Raw genomic sequence first — 16,214 nt, forward strand, 5'->3', positions numbered from 1 at the left:
ATCATTTTCATCGAGACCAAGGGAAGACGCAGGGAAGACGCACGTTATAGGACGCAGAAGTACACATCAATTTACATTCCATGCCCCCTTTTATCTCCTTAGGCAGAGCTTCTCTATTCTGTAAAGATCAAAATGCATATTTTAGAATTTTACACTTCTTTCTCTCATTATGAAGCATATCAATTGTCAAAGATCAAAATCCCTGTAGTTCATTAAATTCCCGACACAATTTCTTCCCACTTACAACCCTGTATGAAGTTATTAATTTCAAGTACTGTAAAAATATCAGAAACGCCAGCTAACAAGCATCAACCCACTCCCCTAAGTCCATCTCTTTAAGAATGGTCGAAAACCCTTGGGAGTCCTTATTGAGACAAATTTCAGTTTTAGTCTTACTACTCACAGTCGGAGCAGAAGAGGGGTACTCAATGCCAAAAACCGGTTTCTCATCATCGATGAAAGGCTGGAACTGCGCACATTCGTCATACTGCACACACTGCTCATTGACCTCCCACTGCAGCTTGCCCACAACCTGGCTTACGATGGCACCTGCGTTCTTCAACCCGATGCTCAAGCCCCGGGAATGTGCAGCGTCTGCCAGGAATGAAACGTAAGAAATTGAAGTCTCAGTGCTAAGTCCAAGCCCGTTCTTGTTGTCATACCCATCAACATTGTCCGGGTCGACGCCATCGCAACCCTTTGTTTTAGCCAGATCTAACCTAGCAAGCATGATCGAGCGTACATTGGTACTAGACGTGTTAAGCCAGTACTCACCAGGCCATTGATCGAGTTCGAAGCCCATTTCGGATTTTGAAAATTCCCCGGAATCCGGCCGGCCAGGCTCGTAAGAACCGGCGCTGAAGTAGCATATGACTTTCTTGTTTGCGCCATGCAGCGCTGCAAATGTAGAGGTGGGGTTGGCGAAGAGGTCGATGTCAAAGATCGACGTGTTGCTCCAGGTGCGACCGAGGGCGTTAAGAATGCTCGGTGACAGGGCGTCTAGTAGGATGATCTGCCAGGTGCTTCCCACCGCTGGCTGCCAAATGGTAGCGTTTCCTGTGCCCACTCCGCCACCGTCCAAGGGCGTGGTGGTGGGTGTAGGGGTTGCTGTCTGATTGGCATCTCCTGAGTTGTCGGATGAATTAAGACCTAAACCGAGTCCAAGGCCCAATCCGAGCCCTAGAACAAGCAGGAAGAGGGCGAAGAATAACAGGTAAAGATTGCGTCGGAACCAAGGCTGCGGGTTTTTGATCTTGGTGGGATAATTTACAGACATGCCTGTGTACTGTGCGAGTCGTGTGCTGGGGTGGTGAGAAGGGAAGACGGGATAGCTCATAAATCACTTGTCCACGAACAAGCTGAAATGGAGTGGCCTAGGCGGAGAGGTGGCATTTAGGACGAAGTTTCTGTGTATTAAAGCCCAGTTCATATGATTGAATACGGATGGCGGGATGGGTGCACTGTAACGAGTTTGAGGATGACAGAGTGGCGAATTTAATAGGATCTGAAATCCGGAATGTTCCAAAGTTTAACATGCGTTGATACTACTGAAGATAACCCTAAGAAAAAATCTAATAGTGCCATGAAGTCATGGATCCGAATAAATGCACGAATTTTTCGTATTCGCAAAGCCGGCGGACTAACACAGAAAGACGTAATTGGCGAACGAATCACGGATGAAGTTATTTTGGTTTTCTAAAGGCAGTACAATAGCTAAAAAATATTACGACACTCAAATTCACTGCCGAATGAGAGCAGGGATTGCTTTAGGAAAAAACATGCGATTACAAAGCAGCTCCCAATAGCCTGGCGCCACTGTCTTAGTCGTAGGCCAACCGGGGAGCTGGATAATCCCTGGCAGAAAACCTGTCATTTTGGGCGTAAAAGCCCACCATATCCCACGGGAATGTCCGTTTCCCCCAACATATATCGAGGAATTTGTATAATAGTAGTTTTGCGAGATGTTATCTCGTAGAATGTTTCTCGATTATGTTTTATCACAGAGAATTATTTGTTTTAGAAGTTTTAGACATGTACCTGTGATTATCACTAGACTAGACTGAGATACTAAACTAGACTTTCATAGCACACTCGTAACAACCAACGCAACCAACAGCCACAATTATGTTACTTTGTGCAATTTACTACCCTCAACCCATACACTACTTATTTAGAATGAAATTTGACCTTGTTGAATGGTAGCCCTTGTCTTTTGAGATTTCGACACCATCTGCGCTTACAATGGAATAGGCGTAGAGAGCGTAAATGTGACCGGAGAACCTCCCATCGTCACCCAAATCGTCAGGGGGTCTGAGCCAATTTGCTCGGTCGTATGGCCAGATGTGCTAGTAACTGAATTTGGTACCGTCACAGGGATGGGCTTAGCGCATGTGTTGCCGTTGGTAGTGACTGTGATAGCAGTGACAGTGTTTGCCGTGGGGTTGATGGTATATCTCAATTGAGGATTGCAAGCATCACGGGTCATGCGATCCATGAAAGTTGCAGCGAGCTAGGAACGTTGACATATTAATATAGCGCCTCCAAAATAGAACAAAGAGTAACAACTTACGGTGTCATGCTTCAGGGTGATGATTGGCCATGTGACACTAGGGAAAGTCAATACGAGTCGTGATGTATAGAAGCAGTCGGAAACTTACAGTCTGATCATTTCACCTAGGACCGTCTCTACCCAAGCCTGGAGGAGAGAATATTGGCCAGATACGCCGTTGATCGTCACGGTGGCTTGTTTCGCTCTCAGATTGGCTTGATGGAACATGAACGGATCGTGATGGAGGCCGAGCAGATTGCGGGTATTGGTATTCTTCTCCAAAGCAAGGAGCGCGTTAAAATCACCGGATCCAGCCGAAGTGGCAATCCATTCTGCAACTGTGCAACTGGGAGTATCACACTGGGACGGTTAACAAAAGGGTCAGTTATTTTATAGAGTTGACTTGCATTGTAGTAGATATTTGTAGCCCATCGAGGCATGACAGTTATCCCATCATATCCGTTGCCCGAGACTGTAGTAATTAGAGGATAGTATTCATTGTTCTTTACTTCGTTAGCCTTTAGTAGATTAGGAATCGTTGGCGGCATGATCTTACCTGGTTCCTCAATACTGGGCGAGTGTTGTCTCCAACGACATTAACGATACCGTTCGTTTTAAATGCCCTGAGTGCATCGCCATTGTGCAACCCTGTAATTGCAGGAGGGATGAGACCATTCTGGCTGAACCTTGCAGCATTTCCCGACAGGCCGACTTGAGAGAGCCAGGCTTGGTTCCAAGTGATTTCTTGGTTGACGTCGAAATATGTAGCATTGTTGATTGCTTCGTGAGTAAAAGTGTGGGAAATGTGGTAGAAGGTATCTCTGTTAGAAGTACTTGCAAACCACGTTTTAAGGGTATCACCATTAGTGCATGTCGTGGTGTACGGGTATTTCAATGGCGTGCTTGGCCACAGGTTCGTGCCGGTGCCGAGCGGCTTTTGGAACTCAAGAGCAGTATCAATCTGGTCGTTGTACTCAATAGGACCAATGCCACAATTTCTACCGTTGCCATCAGAGGTCTAAGAAATGTTAGTGAAGCCTAGAAAGCCTTTTAAGAAATCGATACCTCAATATTTCCGTTTCCGTTATGCCCAATCTCGGGCGCATAGCTGCTTCCAGCAGGGAGTTTAGCATTGATGGTTGGAACCCAGGACTTGTGCGTATTAAGATCACTCGTGGAAATACGGAAGGTGTTGCCGGCAGGACTGTAGATATCAGAGGTAAGGAACATGTCATCAATCTGGGTGTTGAAATTGATGCGGCGGTACCCAGCATAGAGACCTCGAGTAGCCCAGTGAATCCAGGCATGTTGGTAAAGATTTGATCCCGCGTTCCAATCCGTAGCAAATGGAATGAAAAATACCATTTGCTTCCTTCCATCAATATTGTTAATGACAGCAGCGGTGGATGTTGCCGCGAAGCCACTAGCAGGAGCGAACTGAAGGAATGGCTTGGCGATGGTCGAATTGACGATGCTGGCGGGATAGTGCCACATTCCTATTGTAGAAATAGCTGCTCCAGTCTTAAGGCCAGCAGTAGGAAAGTCTGAAGTGTCTGTCAATGAGACCAATTGTTCAACCCCAGAGCCACAGCATCCGCCAAGAGCAACGGTGCCAGAACCCGCGCCGGGGTAGACATCGATTCGAACCATGCGTACACCAAACGCCAACTGATATCCATACAGGGTGGCCCATTGGGCAGCAGTTAGTGCGCTCTGGAAGCCTGTTGCGCCATAATCGTAGCTGACTTCGCCAAGGACAACGATGGCTCCGAAGTTTCCAACGGTTAAAGATGAGTTGAGGCTCGGAAGAGCAACGCCTGCTTGGGGGACGGTAAGAATTTGGTAAGGGATACCATAGCCTCTGAGTCCAGAATATCCAGAGTATGCCGAAAGCGTGTCTCTTGCAATGACGAGAACGGTGCTGCTCACTGAAGTTCCAACTGCACGGGGAAGGGTTTCAAGGCGGGGGCGGTTTTTGGCTGGAGCAACATCGACAGCACCAGAAGTATTGACATGAATGGTTTGTCCGTTGACTTCCACAGTTGCCAGTGGGAGCACAGGTGGTCTCTTGTGGGCGTTCTGTGATGCAACGTGGGTGTTCTCATTGCTCTGATGGTGGTGATGTTTCTTGGCCGCCCTTATAGGATGAGGCTCAGCAACTGATGCTGCAACAATGGAAATGCTGCAAAGCGCTAGCGTAACGAAACTGAGGAGCTTCATAGTTCCTGCAATGAAAAGTGATTAAATGATGTGAGATAAGATGAAGAATAGAGATTCAGGTAGAGGTATACATATGCAGAAAAGCTCCGAATAACCATCCTTTTAAACCGCAGGACCAAAAGCGAACCTTGGGGTATCAGCACATGGTGCCATAACCCAAGGTGAATTTTCAGTCTAGGGTCTAGGCAATTCCGAAATGTCAGCTGTGACAAGGGCGGGTGGAGTTTCGTCATAACTCAAATATTCATGCGTGGCTGCTTATTGTATGTGTAGTCCCCCCTACCTAAAGCTAGAGTCCTCGTATTGTGAGATATGACGAGCGCGGACAAGAAGCATTTGGGACTAGTCTGAGGTGGCACAGCGTGGGAGCTTGTTAGGAAGAGCATGGTATCTCGTATGAAGCGGGAAAGGTGGAGTCTAGAGGAGGCTTGCCGTAGGTCGTCTGAAAGCGGTTCGAGATAGCGGCTGGGCTTTAGGAGCGGCTGTGGGAATTGATGTGCAGAGGCAACGTGAAGTGTTGATGGTAGTGATGATGTTGGGCTTAACCCGATATACACCATTATCCAATCAATGTATTTAGGCTAAACCCTAGGGGGGTCTAATGCTGTGGTACAAGTGGTACCCCATATTTTAGCGAGTTTCTGGGGTAACAAGCGGGATCGCCCGATCATTTTCACTAGACCAGGATTTCGCCATTTGACGTCTAATTTCTGGGGTAACAAGCGGGATCGCCGATCATTTTCACTAGACCAGGATATCGCCATTTGACGTCTATTTTTAGTATACCCACGGCATAATTCAAAGAAGTTGATAGATGCATATTTGAGCCTTGGTTCTAAAGGACACCAACTAAGAGTGCGCCGAGTGACTTTCATACGTTGTACAGGGATACATGTTCTCTTCCTCTCTAATCCGAGACCTCTTTCTTTGGTCCATCCATAGAATTTCATGTCTAATATCAACTGCCAAGCCTTTGCTGTCTATCTCAGTATTAGCAACCCAGCCGCCAATCTAGTCATGTAGTGATAAACGATGATCATCAGATTGTTTTAGCGTTCAGCTCACGGAGCACTGACGAGATCTTAACTTGTCTCGGCAGTCCATTTTTTTAAGATTGACCAGTAATGTGAGCGGAGTTGAGCTTAAAGGCTATTGACCATGGCGTAGCTAATCCTGACTTTCCACTATCATTCATTTTCTTTCTCTCCCTCCTCTGATAATTATACTCTGATATCTCAATACCAACTCCATCACTTTCTGTTGTCTTTGAGTGATAATTTCTATACCATTTTTGTTGTTCATATCTCGTATCTAATCACATGCGAACGTCCCCCGGCTGGCTTTAAAGATGGTTTACAAGTTTGATATCCATGTTGTTCACCTCTCAGAACTAAAAAAGCACTGGTGGCAACTGGTACATGACCATCCTGTTCGCAAGCGAAGGTTGACACTGACAATCGTAGGCTATCCTGAGTCTTGGTCTCACGGCAGCATTCATTGGTATTCTGTATATTGGGACCAAGTTGATCCTCAAGGTCCGACGTCTTCTGAGATTGAAGGTAAATTTTCTTCTTCGACGTAGTAATCTCAATGCCGAGAGATTGATTTACTGACTTCTACAGAGTTTGAAAGACACTTCGACACAACTTGCATTGAATGTTCGGACCTACTTTCAAACACTCAATACGGTTCCAATTGCTCCATGTGTGTCCGAAAGGAGCAAGGTCCACAATCCAACATCATTTCGAATATATCTTGGAGCGCTCGATGACCTGGCATCTGGCAGTCAATCGAGAATACTTTCGGACTGGGATCTAGTTATACTTGATCCGTTGCAACCTGGTGTCAAAAATGCGATAACTTCGACGCCTCGCAGCAGGCGGATAGCGCTCTTTATTCTTGGCAGGCTCGATATTGAGGCTCTGCTAGGCACAGCGCAGCATGACTCTGATATTGAAGACTTCACGATATATGCGTTGGACTGTATCCTTGGTCTCGTCTCCACATATTTCCCTGTCCCGAACGAGAGAAACCATGGCTTTACTGGCATTGTTCTCGCGGGCTGGGAGAATTTATTTTCAGTCGCCACACTCCACGAACTCAGTAAGGAACTTTCCAAGAGAGCACTAGATGTATATCTAGAGACAAAGCCGCCTCACTTCCTTAATGAAGTCAATGCTGTTGTCCATAACTCAATCGCTGGCTTAGTCATCCGAAATGGTCTTCTTTGGCCCAATGGTGAAAGAAGAGACTGTTTTAATATGGATGAAATGCGCCCAACCATCAAAGCTTTCATGTCTCAGGAAATTGTTCGAGAATTTACAACAATGATGTGGGAAGAGCTTGACAATAATGCGGTTGTATCAATTTCTGTCCTAAAGAGAACCTATTCCTGGTCTAGATTTCACAATACTCTGGCATGGATTGCTCCCAGCTATGCACTTTTAGACGCAGAAGCCATAGTTACACAACTAGAGCCTCTGAGTGCTTTCGATTGGCTGAAGGAGAGTAGCGTCACCGAGCTTCATGACCTCTGGAAAAACAATCAAACTGTAAGAATAGCGATGCAACAACTTTGTCAAGTTTGCTTCATACTGATTTTGCTCTAGGTATCCAGCGCAAGTTCCCATAGACTAGTGTTTGGTCCTATCAACACTCTCCTTCCAACTTTGCGCACTATGTGGAAGGACAACACTTGCAACTTTTGTGAAAGCTCCGAGGCTACCTATGATCCAGAATCGGAATCACATGAGCCGGAATGGACTGGATTAGATTGCTTCAAGAAAACTGATACCCTTTCTGTATCAGAGACTGGGTTCAATTATGATGGCATGGGATGCTTTCCCATTGGCATAAATGTCACACTGGAAGATTTTGTTCAGGTTGTCCATTCTCAAAGACGACTACGAAAGCTTGGGTTACTTGATGAGATTGCCCCTAATATCCTCAAAGAATTCGGTATCCTTCTCGGAGATTTTGTCCGATCAAAACTTGTAGGGCAGTCCATAATTACTTCCCAAATCCGAGATACGATCCTACAACTATCGAGAAATTTGACGGAAACGCTGGACCGCGGAATAAACAATGTCCGTGTTTACCAAGGTCTAGACACAGGTTTCCATTCCGCTGGTGCTAAGCGATTCTGGGGGGTTTACTATATTCGTGAGTCGCATGGTACGGAGATCTATATCTCGTCAAAGTCAGAGGACGTGATTGGTACAATACTTCATACATACCTGTCAAGTCGATACTGTCCTCGTCGTCAGCGCTTCGAAGCTGAGTTTGCTCTTGCAGATTGGTCAGGTACTCTAGCTCCAAGCCGACGAAGCACAAAGCAAGTCCAACAAGACATTCGATCATTAACACCTTCCGAAAGCCTGATTCTGCTACAAAAGCTTGCCCTTTACGACTTATCACTGAATAGTTCTCTGGTGATAGGAGTACAAGACGAAGTGGAAGCGCAGCTCATCAAGCAACCCTCAAAAACCCAGCTAAAGAGCATCGGCACAGTCGACTATCTCAACGGATCTGTTGATGCAAAGGGCCTTATTTTTTCTCGGATAGCTAGTCATTGCCAGCATGGTCTGCGACACCCAAGTCAACCTGCTAGCCTGCAACTATTTTCCGATGTAGAAGAAGCAATTCAGCAGATCCTCAGAGACAGAAGAATATCGGACCTTGAATCCATACTTATGACCCTACGGCAATCAATGAAATACTCGTGCGCTGATACTGTGACGGATATTCTGGCACTAGCCGTATTCTGTGTCATGCGAAAGTTGGCCTTTGAGGAGGTGTACATTGAGGTGACTGACAGAAACCCTCTTTTCAACGATCAATCAGATCAAGGAGCCGCGTTTGCGGAACTATTTGCCCTAGGTTCGCGTTGCGAGGTGTATTTCGATATGTCCCCGAGCGCATTTGGAAAGCTTCTTCTGTTGAAATTTCGAGAGCAATACAACAATCCCCTACGCCAACCACCTCTCTTTAAAGAAACATCTATGGCACTGCAAACAGCATACTCTGAGCCGCAAATGGATATCGCGCCAATCTCTACGTCCATGAAAATGCCGTCCTATCAGCGTTTTACGTTTATGGGTGTCTTTGCTATCCCTGCTCTAATAGATGTGCTCCTTTTGACAACTACGAAACATGGTCTCTTTCTTAGTGGTAAAATGAGTGAAGCCGAGCAAAAATACGCTACCATTGCATTTATGCTGTCGTTACCTCTTTCTGGAGCTATTGGGACTTGGATTGCTTGTGGTGGAACCTATTACCTTGCGTCCATGGCATTTTCAGCAATGAATTATCTTGTGGTCACACGCCTTTTAGGAGGCTTGGTATTCCTGGTCTCCGCCGCCACAATTGGCTTCGTTGCAGTCAGCTGCGTCACTGGCGTCCAACCTGCCTTGATTTTCTTCCTCTACCTTATCGCTTTGACAGCGTATCTATCATTATTAGCTGCTCTTGCTAATTACAATCTTAATGGCTCGTCATTTCAATCCGTAAGTTCAAAAAAGGGTTCCTGCTTCTAACATCACTAACGGCTTGTCAAATTTTAGGGTCGTAAAATTATCCTGTTGTGCATTCCAGTTATGTTCCTCTCTCCTGTTATGACAATATTAATTCCAGGATATGACTCTGAAGTTTACCTAGCTGTGCTTTACGTTTTCATTACAATGTTACTGCTAGGAACTCGACATATTGGATCCCTCTGGACTACGTGGTTTCAAAAAATTGAAATAATCGACGACAAAGCGCTAAAAGACTGGTATCTTGAACGAAAGATAATGAGTGAGGATAGAACTCCTCAGATACTCTCAGAACATGCCCTCTTAAAACAGGCCCAGCAAGATATGCTGCGTGAAGTTATGGAGGCTCTCCCTAGCCTTTTCAACTTTAGAACTACGAAAGATCCCATGGTCCTGAAGCTTGCAGAATGCTATGAGGCAACGTCATTCATGATGGTGGGTCTCTAAATTTCTTCGTGGACATTCGAGATAACAGATGGCAGGACTGGTACTCTCTTTCTACGGGCCTGCCCACGCCAATTCCATTCAGTTCAACATGGAATATTCAATCCAAGGTCGCCCTGAAACAACTCGTGGAATCGCAGCGAGGTATCCGATTTCATAATTGCTTCCTCCACTGGCGTCAGGCAGGAGATGAGGTAATGAAGCACCAGTGACCCAACGCAATCATTAAAATGCTTACACCTCTAGATCGGCTGTACAGTTCTATACTTTATCGTTGCGCTGCTAGATAAATGGATTGCGCTCCTTGGCGGAAAACAGTCCATCAGCGGTCAGAAGGGTGGTATACTCCTTGGCTTGACATCAAATAATCCCGAGTTTGGTCATGCCGTTGGATTTGGCCTCGCCTACTACCTTATCGGAGCCGTCCTCCTAGATTATAATGCTCAAAAGCTCCACGAACTCGCAACCAAATGCAAACAAGAGATTGTCGCAAACGACGATTGCCTTTTGCATGCGACCAGAGAAGTGGCTCGCGAGCGCAGTGCTCTTTATTGGAAGACTTTGCGACTATATTTGCTCCTCGACGTTTGGAGCTTGGCCATCACATCAGCGATGATGTTGTTGTTTAGTTATACCAAGGATGCCATTATTTTGTTTCTTGCTTATGTTTTCAGCTATACCGGTAAGTGGTTTTTGAATACTAGAGAAGCTAAAGCTAATGTTTTTAAAGGACTGTTGTGGTACCAGGTTAGTGAAACAAAAACAAAAAAATGAATGGTACTAACCTCTTATGAAAGTATACGAAAACATTTACAGGCCCTCACGCACTAAAACCTCTCTTAATTAGCGCATCCTTGGGTCTAATAGTAGGCTTCGTCTTAAGATCCATTTTTCCAAATTTCATATACAGCGACGTGGTTGCACTTGGATTTGCAACATGGTTAGTTGCTATTCTATGTCTATGGGCTGTCAGAATTGTTGGAAGGTCCTTGGATGAGCCTATAAGACTGCCTAATACTGGTTACCATGTCCTGTACAACCCAGGCCCAGATGCATCTTGGTCGCAAAGCGAGCTCCGGCTGAATTATGATTTACTCCGGTCTCTTCCCGACGATAAGCATCCTCTTCTTGATCCTAAGTCATATCAAGGACAGCAGATCCAGTTGATACTGTCATCAGCTTCTCGGGAGAAGCTCTCTGATCTTGCTGGACTTGCATTCCCTTCTGCTGGGAAGCTTTTTGAAAACAGTCTTAGGGCCTTCCAAGACCAAAAAGTTGTTGTCGAGCTTGTTTCTATGAAGTACCTTAATGAAGAAGGACACTCCACCAGAGCTATAAGCTATGCCACTGACGACCTTATGCGCGTTCTTGTTGACTGCGACCCTGTGGCTCTCTCCTCAAAGCAACAACTATCACAGCACTGCCTCTACAAGTAAGCTAATATAGCATCCGTTATGCCGCATTCAATGCTAACAGAGTTTGATAGTGTTGCGGAGATAATTTTACACTCTGTCGCTGAGAGCTTCCTCGATTACAGTCACAGCCATGCCTGCCTATCAGAAAACCTCTTGAAGAGCACAGTTGACCCCGAAATGCGGATGCCGCATATTTTTAGGTGTCAAGCAGAGTGTTGTTCCAATGTTAACGATGAGACGTTTGCACTGGGTACTTATTACAAGCAAGAGATGTTACAAAACCTGTGTCTAGGATTCGCCCCCGATCTCACATGGGACAGTCTACCGGAACAGATCAGGAATCATCTCATTCAGCGCTGCATTGGGCAAACAAGCTCCCTAACAGAGGCCAGCAAGAAATGCGTCCAGTCACTTTTAAACGAGGGCGATTTCAACACCCACCTTGCACGCTGTGATTACGGTGCCAATATGTCGGCGCTGTTCTACGGTGACACCAAGATATCCCCAACCAGAGCTATAATGAGTTCAACTTCCTCATTAGCGCATGAGGAAGTGAAGAAATACTTGCCCACTCCGTTGTCTCGGTCAATGATGTCCATGCCACGCCGGACTGCTAGTTATATTTGGCACAAGATTGGAACAATGGCAAAATTCTTTGCCGTCGCATTTGTCGCAGATGCCGAATACCAACGCGAACTCAATTGCAGTTTGGATAAAAATCCCAAGGTTGTAGTCGAAATAGTAAGGGTAATCCTTAATGGGATTTGGGTGGCTGCAAAAGCCACACAGAGCCTCTTGCTTCCTTTTTTTCTTGTAAGCTGAATATCTTCAACTGTCAGATTGCTTGGTGTATAAATCTGACCATTAAACAGTTCCACAACCGGAAGAATGTTGCCACCCTATGGAAGAGCATTCAAGGGAGGAAGATCAGTTTCAAACGGAAGCATATCGACATCTATGTTTCGGATGGTCAATACACTGCATTTATTCATCACAATCGTGACGGCTCGTTTAATCTCTACCAATATCGAGGTGAGCATAGCAGCGAACCCAAGTCTCAAGACAAGTTATCTTACGTCAACACCTATTCCGAGAAAACTTTACTCTTGCGGCGAGAAGAACTCCGCGGCGGGGAGACTGTCAATATTGCAGACTATGACTACTGCAATCTGGGTGAAGGAGGTAGGACGAGACTTTCTCGATCCACAGGCCCATCTGCCCTGCCCATCACTCGGAGGGTTATTGCTGGTCAGGATCAATTCCAGCTCATGCATTATAATCGAAAGGGATTAATCGAGTCCGGTTCATATATCAAGGATGGCAATCTTGTTCGGTTTCAGTACCACTACGGCAAGGTCGCGAAACTTGACGGCGAGTTGTTGAGAGCAGAATTCGTCCTCCCTCATATGAGCTGCACCGTATCTTGGTGCGCCACATCTCCTCACCACTCAGATAAGCTTGATAAATGGGTAATGTCAAAGTTTTATTTATAGGAATTTATTTCTGACTCGTTCTAGATATCGAGTTCGGAAGTGACCGAGTCCACCTTTGTTCTCGGCACAGATGTCTGGGAGAGCAAATACACCTACGACCACAAATGTCACCCAACTATCGCGACCACCTTGAACGGAGAACCTGAGGACACCCCACCGCTGATCAAGTACGACTACTTGGATATCCTCAAGAAGCCCAAAAATATCTCCTTCCTCGACGATAACCCTCTATACTCCTTCACTACTGTCCGCCCCAATCCAGTTGCTCGATGGTTGGGACTTTGTACTCGGCAGTATCCCTTCTGGACATCTCAATCCAGGTATTTGCTTTGGAAAGCATGGAAGAATGATCATGATTATGATGGAGTTGTGGTAAGATGGATGGACGAGCAATTGTTGCGCCGTGATAATGTTCTGAAGCCATACTGGAGAAGGAGGGATTGGGGTAATCTATCGTCGGCAGAAAGATACCTACAGCAGAATGGTGACGCTGTAATGGCAAAAATTGACCTAGACATGACGATATCTAGCTGGACCCCGCTCGCTATTACGATGAACGATCTTCTGACCTTTGGACCTGGAGGCGACGCCTCTGCTCGCACGAGGTCTAAACTTGTCTGCCAGGAAGATGAAGATGATGGTGCTTTACACGTCATTGCTGTTGACACCGGGACATGGCCCAATGAGGTAAGGCTAATATTCTCCTGTAGGGGATTGATACTGATATGAAAAGGGTGGAGGAGTGTCTGCCTGTCGCCGCGACCTCATTAACAACCTTACGAGTATCAAATGGCACATGGTTGCAGAATCTGCTAATGATTTCGGTCTTCCCAAGCACCAAATTGAGAGGAATGTACATTCATTAAAGGTAATAGCGCTATGGGGCCTCGATTTGATGAACCCCACTCACGGTCTGTTCCAAAATCGCTTGGATTCCGAGATCGAGCATATCTCACGCTGCGAAGATCTCGAGGATGTCAAGAACGGCTTCATTCCTATTCTAGCAGCTCTAGTATATGGCGCCAGGTCTCTCAACTTTGAAGAAAGCGGCATCAAGCAGCTAACGCGTGCGCTCTTAAGTCTCAACGCCTACTTTGGAGAGGGCAGGCATCATTGGGGCATTGTCTGGAACAGCAAGTTTGTCAAAAATGCATGGAGGCGACTCTGGCTTTCTAAACACTCTGATAATGCCCGTCCGTGCTCTGCCTGGCTTGCTACCGAGTTACCAACACTGGCACAGTTGGACCAGGGCCTCGAGCTATGGTCCCGGTATCTCTTCATCTTCTCCATTCCAGTTCCGGAGAAGATGCCAGACGTGTTCCAGGCCTCGCACCACAGCGTCAGCGCCTCATATGGCATCGTCTGCAAGGTTAAGCGACAGTGCATCTTACAGATTTGGGACCATGCCATTAGCTGGCGGGAAACCAACCTGTATCTATCTTCAGCTCTGTGTCCACTAGCGCCTTTTGTGAGGAACTCGCTATTGGGCCTTTTGCGTATGACCTCTGTGCTTACTCTACACCATGCGGATACAATCTTGCCGTGCGCGGACATCTTCAATCCTAGCTGGGAAGTTGAAATCGGGACATGCGAAGGAAGAATTGAACATCGCAATGCTTTCAGAAGGAAGGTCGACCCAGTGGTTAATGGCATTACGGATACGCGGCGGTTCATCCCTGTAGAAATCAAGACCAAGACTCCAACAATCACCATGCTGTCTCATGTCTGGTATGCCAAAGATATCAAGACTGCAATACTTGCTGCAGACATCATCGTCAATGAATGGGGTTTCAAGGATTATCAGCTCGATGTATATGGGGCTCTCGATAAGGCACCCGCATATAGCACTAATTGCCTAGAGATGATCTCTACCAAGTCACTACGGCGGAATGTTGCTTTGCGAGGGGAAGCAGATCCGATTGCTGTTCTCGAGCAGACTGTAAGTTTTTCTTGTTTCCCTTTTAAGAATTATCTAACTCCTCCCGAGTGGCTCTTCCTCAACTCGTCTGTTTCCGAAGGTTTGCCCCTCGCCCTTGGCGAAGCGGCACTCACGGGCGCACCCATTGTCTGTACGGATGTCGGCGCTTCCCGTCGTGTCCTAACAGATCCGCAAACCAACGAGTGTTACAGCGCCATCGTAGCACCAAACGATGCACGCGCCTTGGCAATAGCGCAGATCCACTTACTCGCCATGATGGGTGAATGGCATTCCCACTCGGACAAACCAGAGACACAACGTTCATATACAAGTTCTCATTCGTCACTACCGGACAGCAGCTTAGGATTTGACACTTCAAGTTCGAGCAGGCTTAATAATTCCACTACTTCACTTGTCGAAAAAGCCTTGACTTCGCTTCCGGAAAACCCTACGAGGGAAGATGTGGAAATCATAACAAGACGCATGTATGAACAAACACCTGCTCGCAAAAGGCTTGGAATGCGTGGTAGGGACATTGTGCAAAAAAGCTTTTGCGGGGAGCGGTACCTCCGAGAGCATGAACAAATGCTTTGGATCGGCAAAGGAATGAAGGATATGCGCCAGCTAGAGGTTGTTGCAGAGTCACCTATAGAGAGTGCTGACATGGGCTATCGGTTCAGGGCAACAAATACTACGATGGATGCTATTTCGCGCACGAGCCAGACGCAGTCTTCAACTCCACTAAGCTCAAGGCTAACATCGTCTAGAAGCACAGGCATAACACAACTAACTTCGGGTAGCACGGATATAACGAGTGTGTTAACAGATAGTGTACAGACTATAGTAAAGTTGCCTACAAAAACGGTACTAGGATGTTCCCATTTATAATAGTTGTAAATAGTCTAAATATTTTATCTAATTTAAATAATTTAAATAAAGTAAAAATTAACTAAGTTATAGTAGAGAAAGAATAATATAGTATTATTAATTAAGGTAGGAGAGCTATTCTAATATTATATGATATAGTTCTTAATATACTCTATTTAAAAATTAAGCTCCTTTATAGTTTAAGGAGTCTTTAAAGTCTAATTATTACTCTTAACTATAGAAGAAGTTAAAGTTCTTAAGTATAGATTTAAGTAAGAGAGGACATTCTATAGCTTATATAAAACTAGTCTTATAGCTTAGAATCTACTCTTAATATTCTACTTTATAAATATAGCTTTAAATACTTCTTTAAATATAAAGGGAAACTTAAGCTACCCCTAGCATTTATAGTAAGTTAACTATAATAACTACTTCCCCCCTACTAAATATAGGCTTAGTATATATATATATAGGCTAGTTAACTATAATAACTTAACTATAATAACTACCCCTAGCCCCCCCCCTTATAGGATCTATCCTTAATAAGGCCCTCTAGAGCTACTCTAACTAATAGTAGTAGAGATAGCCTTTAGTAGGGGTAGTAAGTAAGGCCTTTACCTACCTCTTAAAGTAGGGTATACTTCTATATATACTCTATAGCTACTACCTATAGCCCTAACTAGAAGTCTAGGTCCTATACTTATAGTAGTACCTATATAGCCTATATAGGGCCTAGCTTAAGTATCTAAGGGAGCTCTTTAATGTAACGCTAGGTCT

General features: G+C 45.5%; 3 protein-coding genes across 3 annotated transcripts; 1 reads left to right on the forward strand and 2 right to left on the reverse strand.

Moving 5' to 3' along the window:
* Positions 1–64: 64 nt before the first annotated feature.
* Positions 65–1,558, reverse strand: VE01_10312 (uncharacterized protein). Its single transcript, XM_018279715.2, has one exon. It carries the CDS (start codon positions 1,334–1,336, stop codon positions 299–301), a length of 1,038 nt encoding a protein of 345 aa, XP_018125778.2. The 5' UTR covers positions 1,337–1,558; the 3' UTR covers positions 65–298.
* Positions 1,559–2,187: 629 nt separating this feature from the next.
* Positions 2,188–5,253, reverse strand: VE01_10313 (uncharacterized protein). The gene is made up of 6 exons (XM_059464146.1): positions 3,614–5,253; positions 3,105–3,566; positions 2,956–3,051; positions 2,658–2,908; positions 2,570–2,606; positions 2,188–2,509 (listed from the first exon to the last, which is right to left on the reverse strand). The coding sequence occupies exons 1-6, from the start codon at positions 4,766–4,768 to the stop codon at positions 2,237–2,239; spliced, it is 2,274 nt and encodes a 757-aa protein (XP_059319276.1). The 5' UTR covers positions 4,769–5,253; the 3' UTR covers positions 2,188–2,236.
* Positions 5,254–6,116: 863 nt separating this feature from the next.
* VE01_10314 (uncharacterized protein) lies at positions 6,117–15,435 on the forward strand (the record flags this gene model as incomplete). Its single annotated transcript, XM_018279717.2, has 14 exons — positions 6,117–6,182; positions 6,232–6,327; positions 6,391–7,320; positions 7,378–9,273; positions 9,331–9,735; positions 9,783–9,938; positions 9,991–10,426; positions 10,475–10,491; positions 10,542–11,176; positions 11,231–11,900; positions 12,032–12,628; positions 12,677–13,339; positions 13,386–14,591; positions 14,640–15,435. Coding segments are annotated over 14 exons (8,569 nt in total), but the record flags the coding sequence as incomplete, so codon positions are not given.
* Between the last annotated feature and the right edge of the window lie 779 nt (positions 15,436–16,214).

The sequence above is a fragment of the Pseudogymnoascus verrucosus genome (assembly GCF_001662655.1).
Source record: "Pseudogymnoascus verrucosus strain UAMH 10579 unplaced genomic scaffold scaffold_70, whole genome shotgun sequence".
NCBI classification, from domain to species: Eukaryota; Fungi; Ascomycota; class Leotiomycetes; order Thelebolales; family Thelebolaceae; genus Pseudogymnoascus; species Pseudogymnoascus verrucosus.

Coding starts and splice junctions, on each gene's coding strand:
- VE01_10312 (XM_018279715.2), bottom strand. CDS start 1,336: ATGAGCTATCCCGTCTTCCCTTCTCACCACCCCAGCACACGACTCGCA.
- VE01_10313 (XM_059464146.1), bottom strand. CDS start 4,768: ATGAAGCTCCTCAGTTTCGTTACGCTAGCGCTTTGCAGCATTTCCATT. Junction 3,052..3,104: donor GCCCAGTATTGAGGAACCAG/GTAAGATCATGC, acceptor AACGAAGTAAAG/AACAATGAATACTATCCTCT. Junction 2,607..2,657: donor CTAGGTGAAATGATCAGACT/GTAAGTTTCCGA, acceptor GACTTTCCCTAG/TGTCACATGGCCAATCATCA.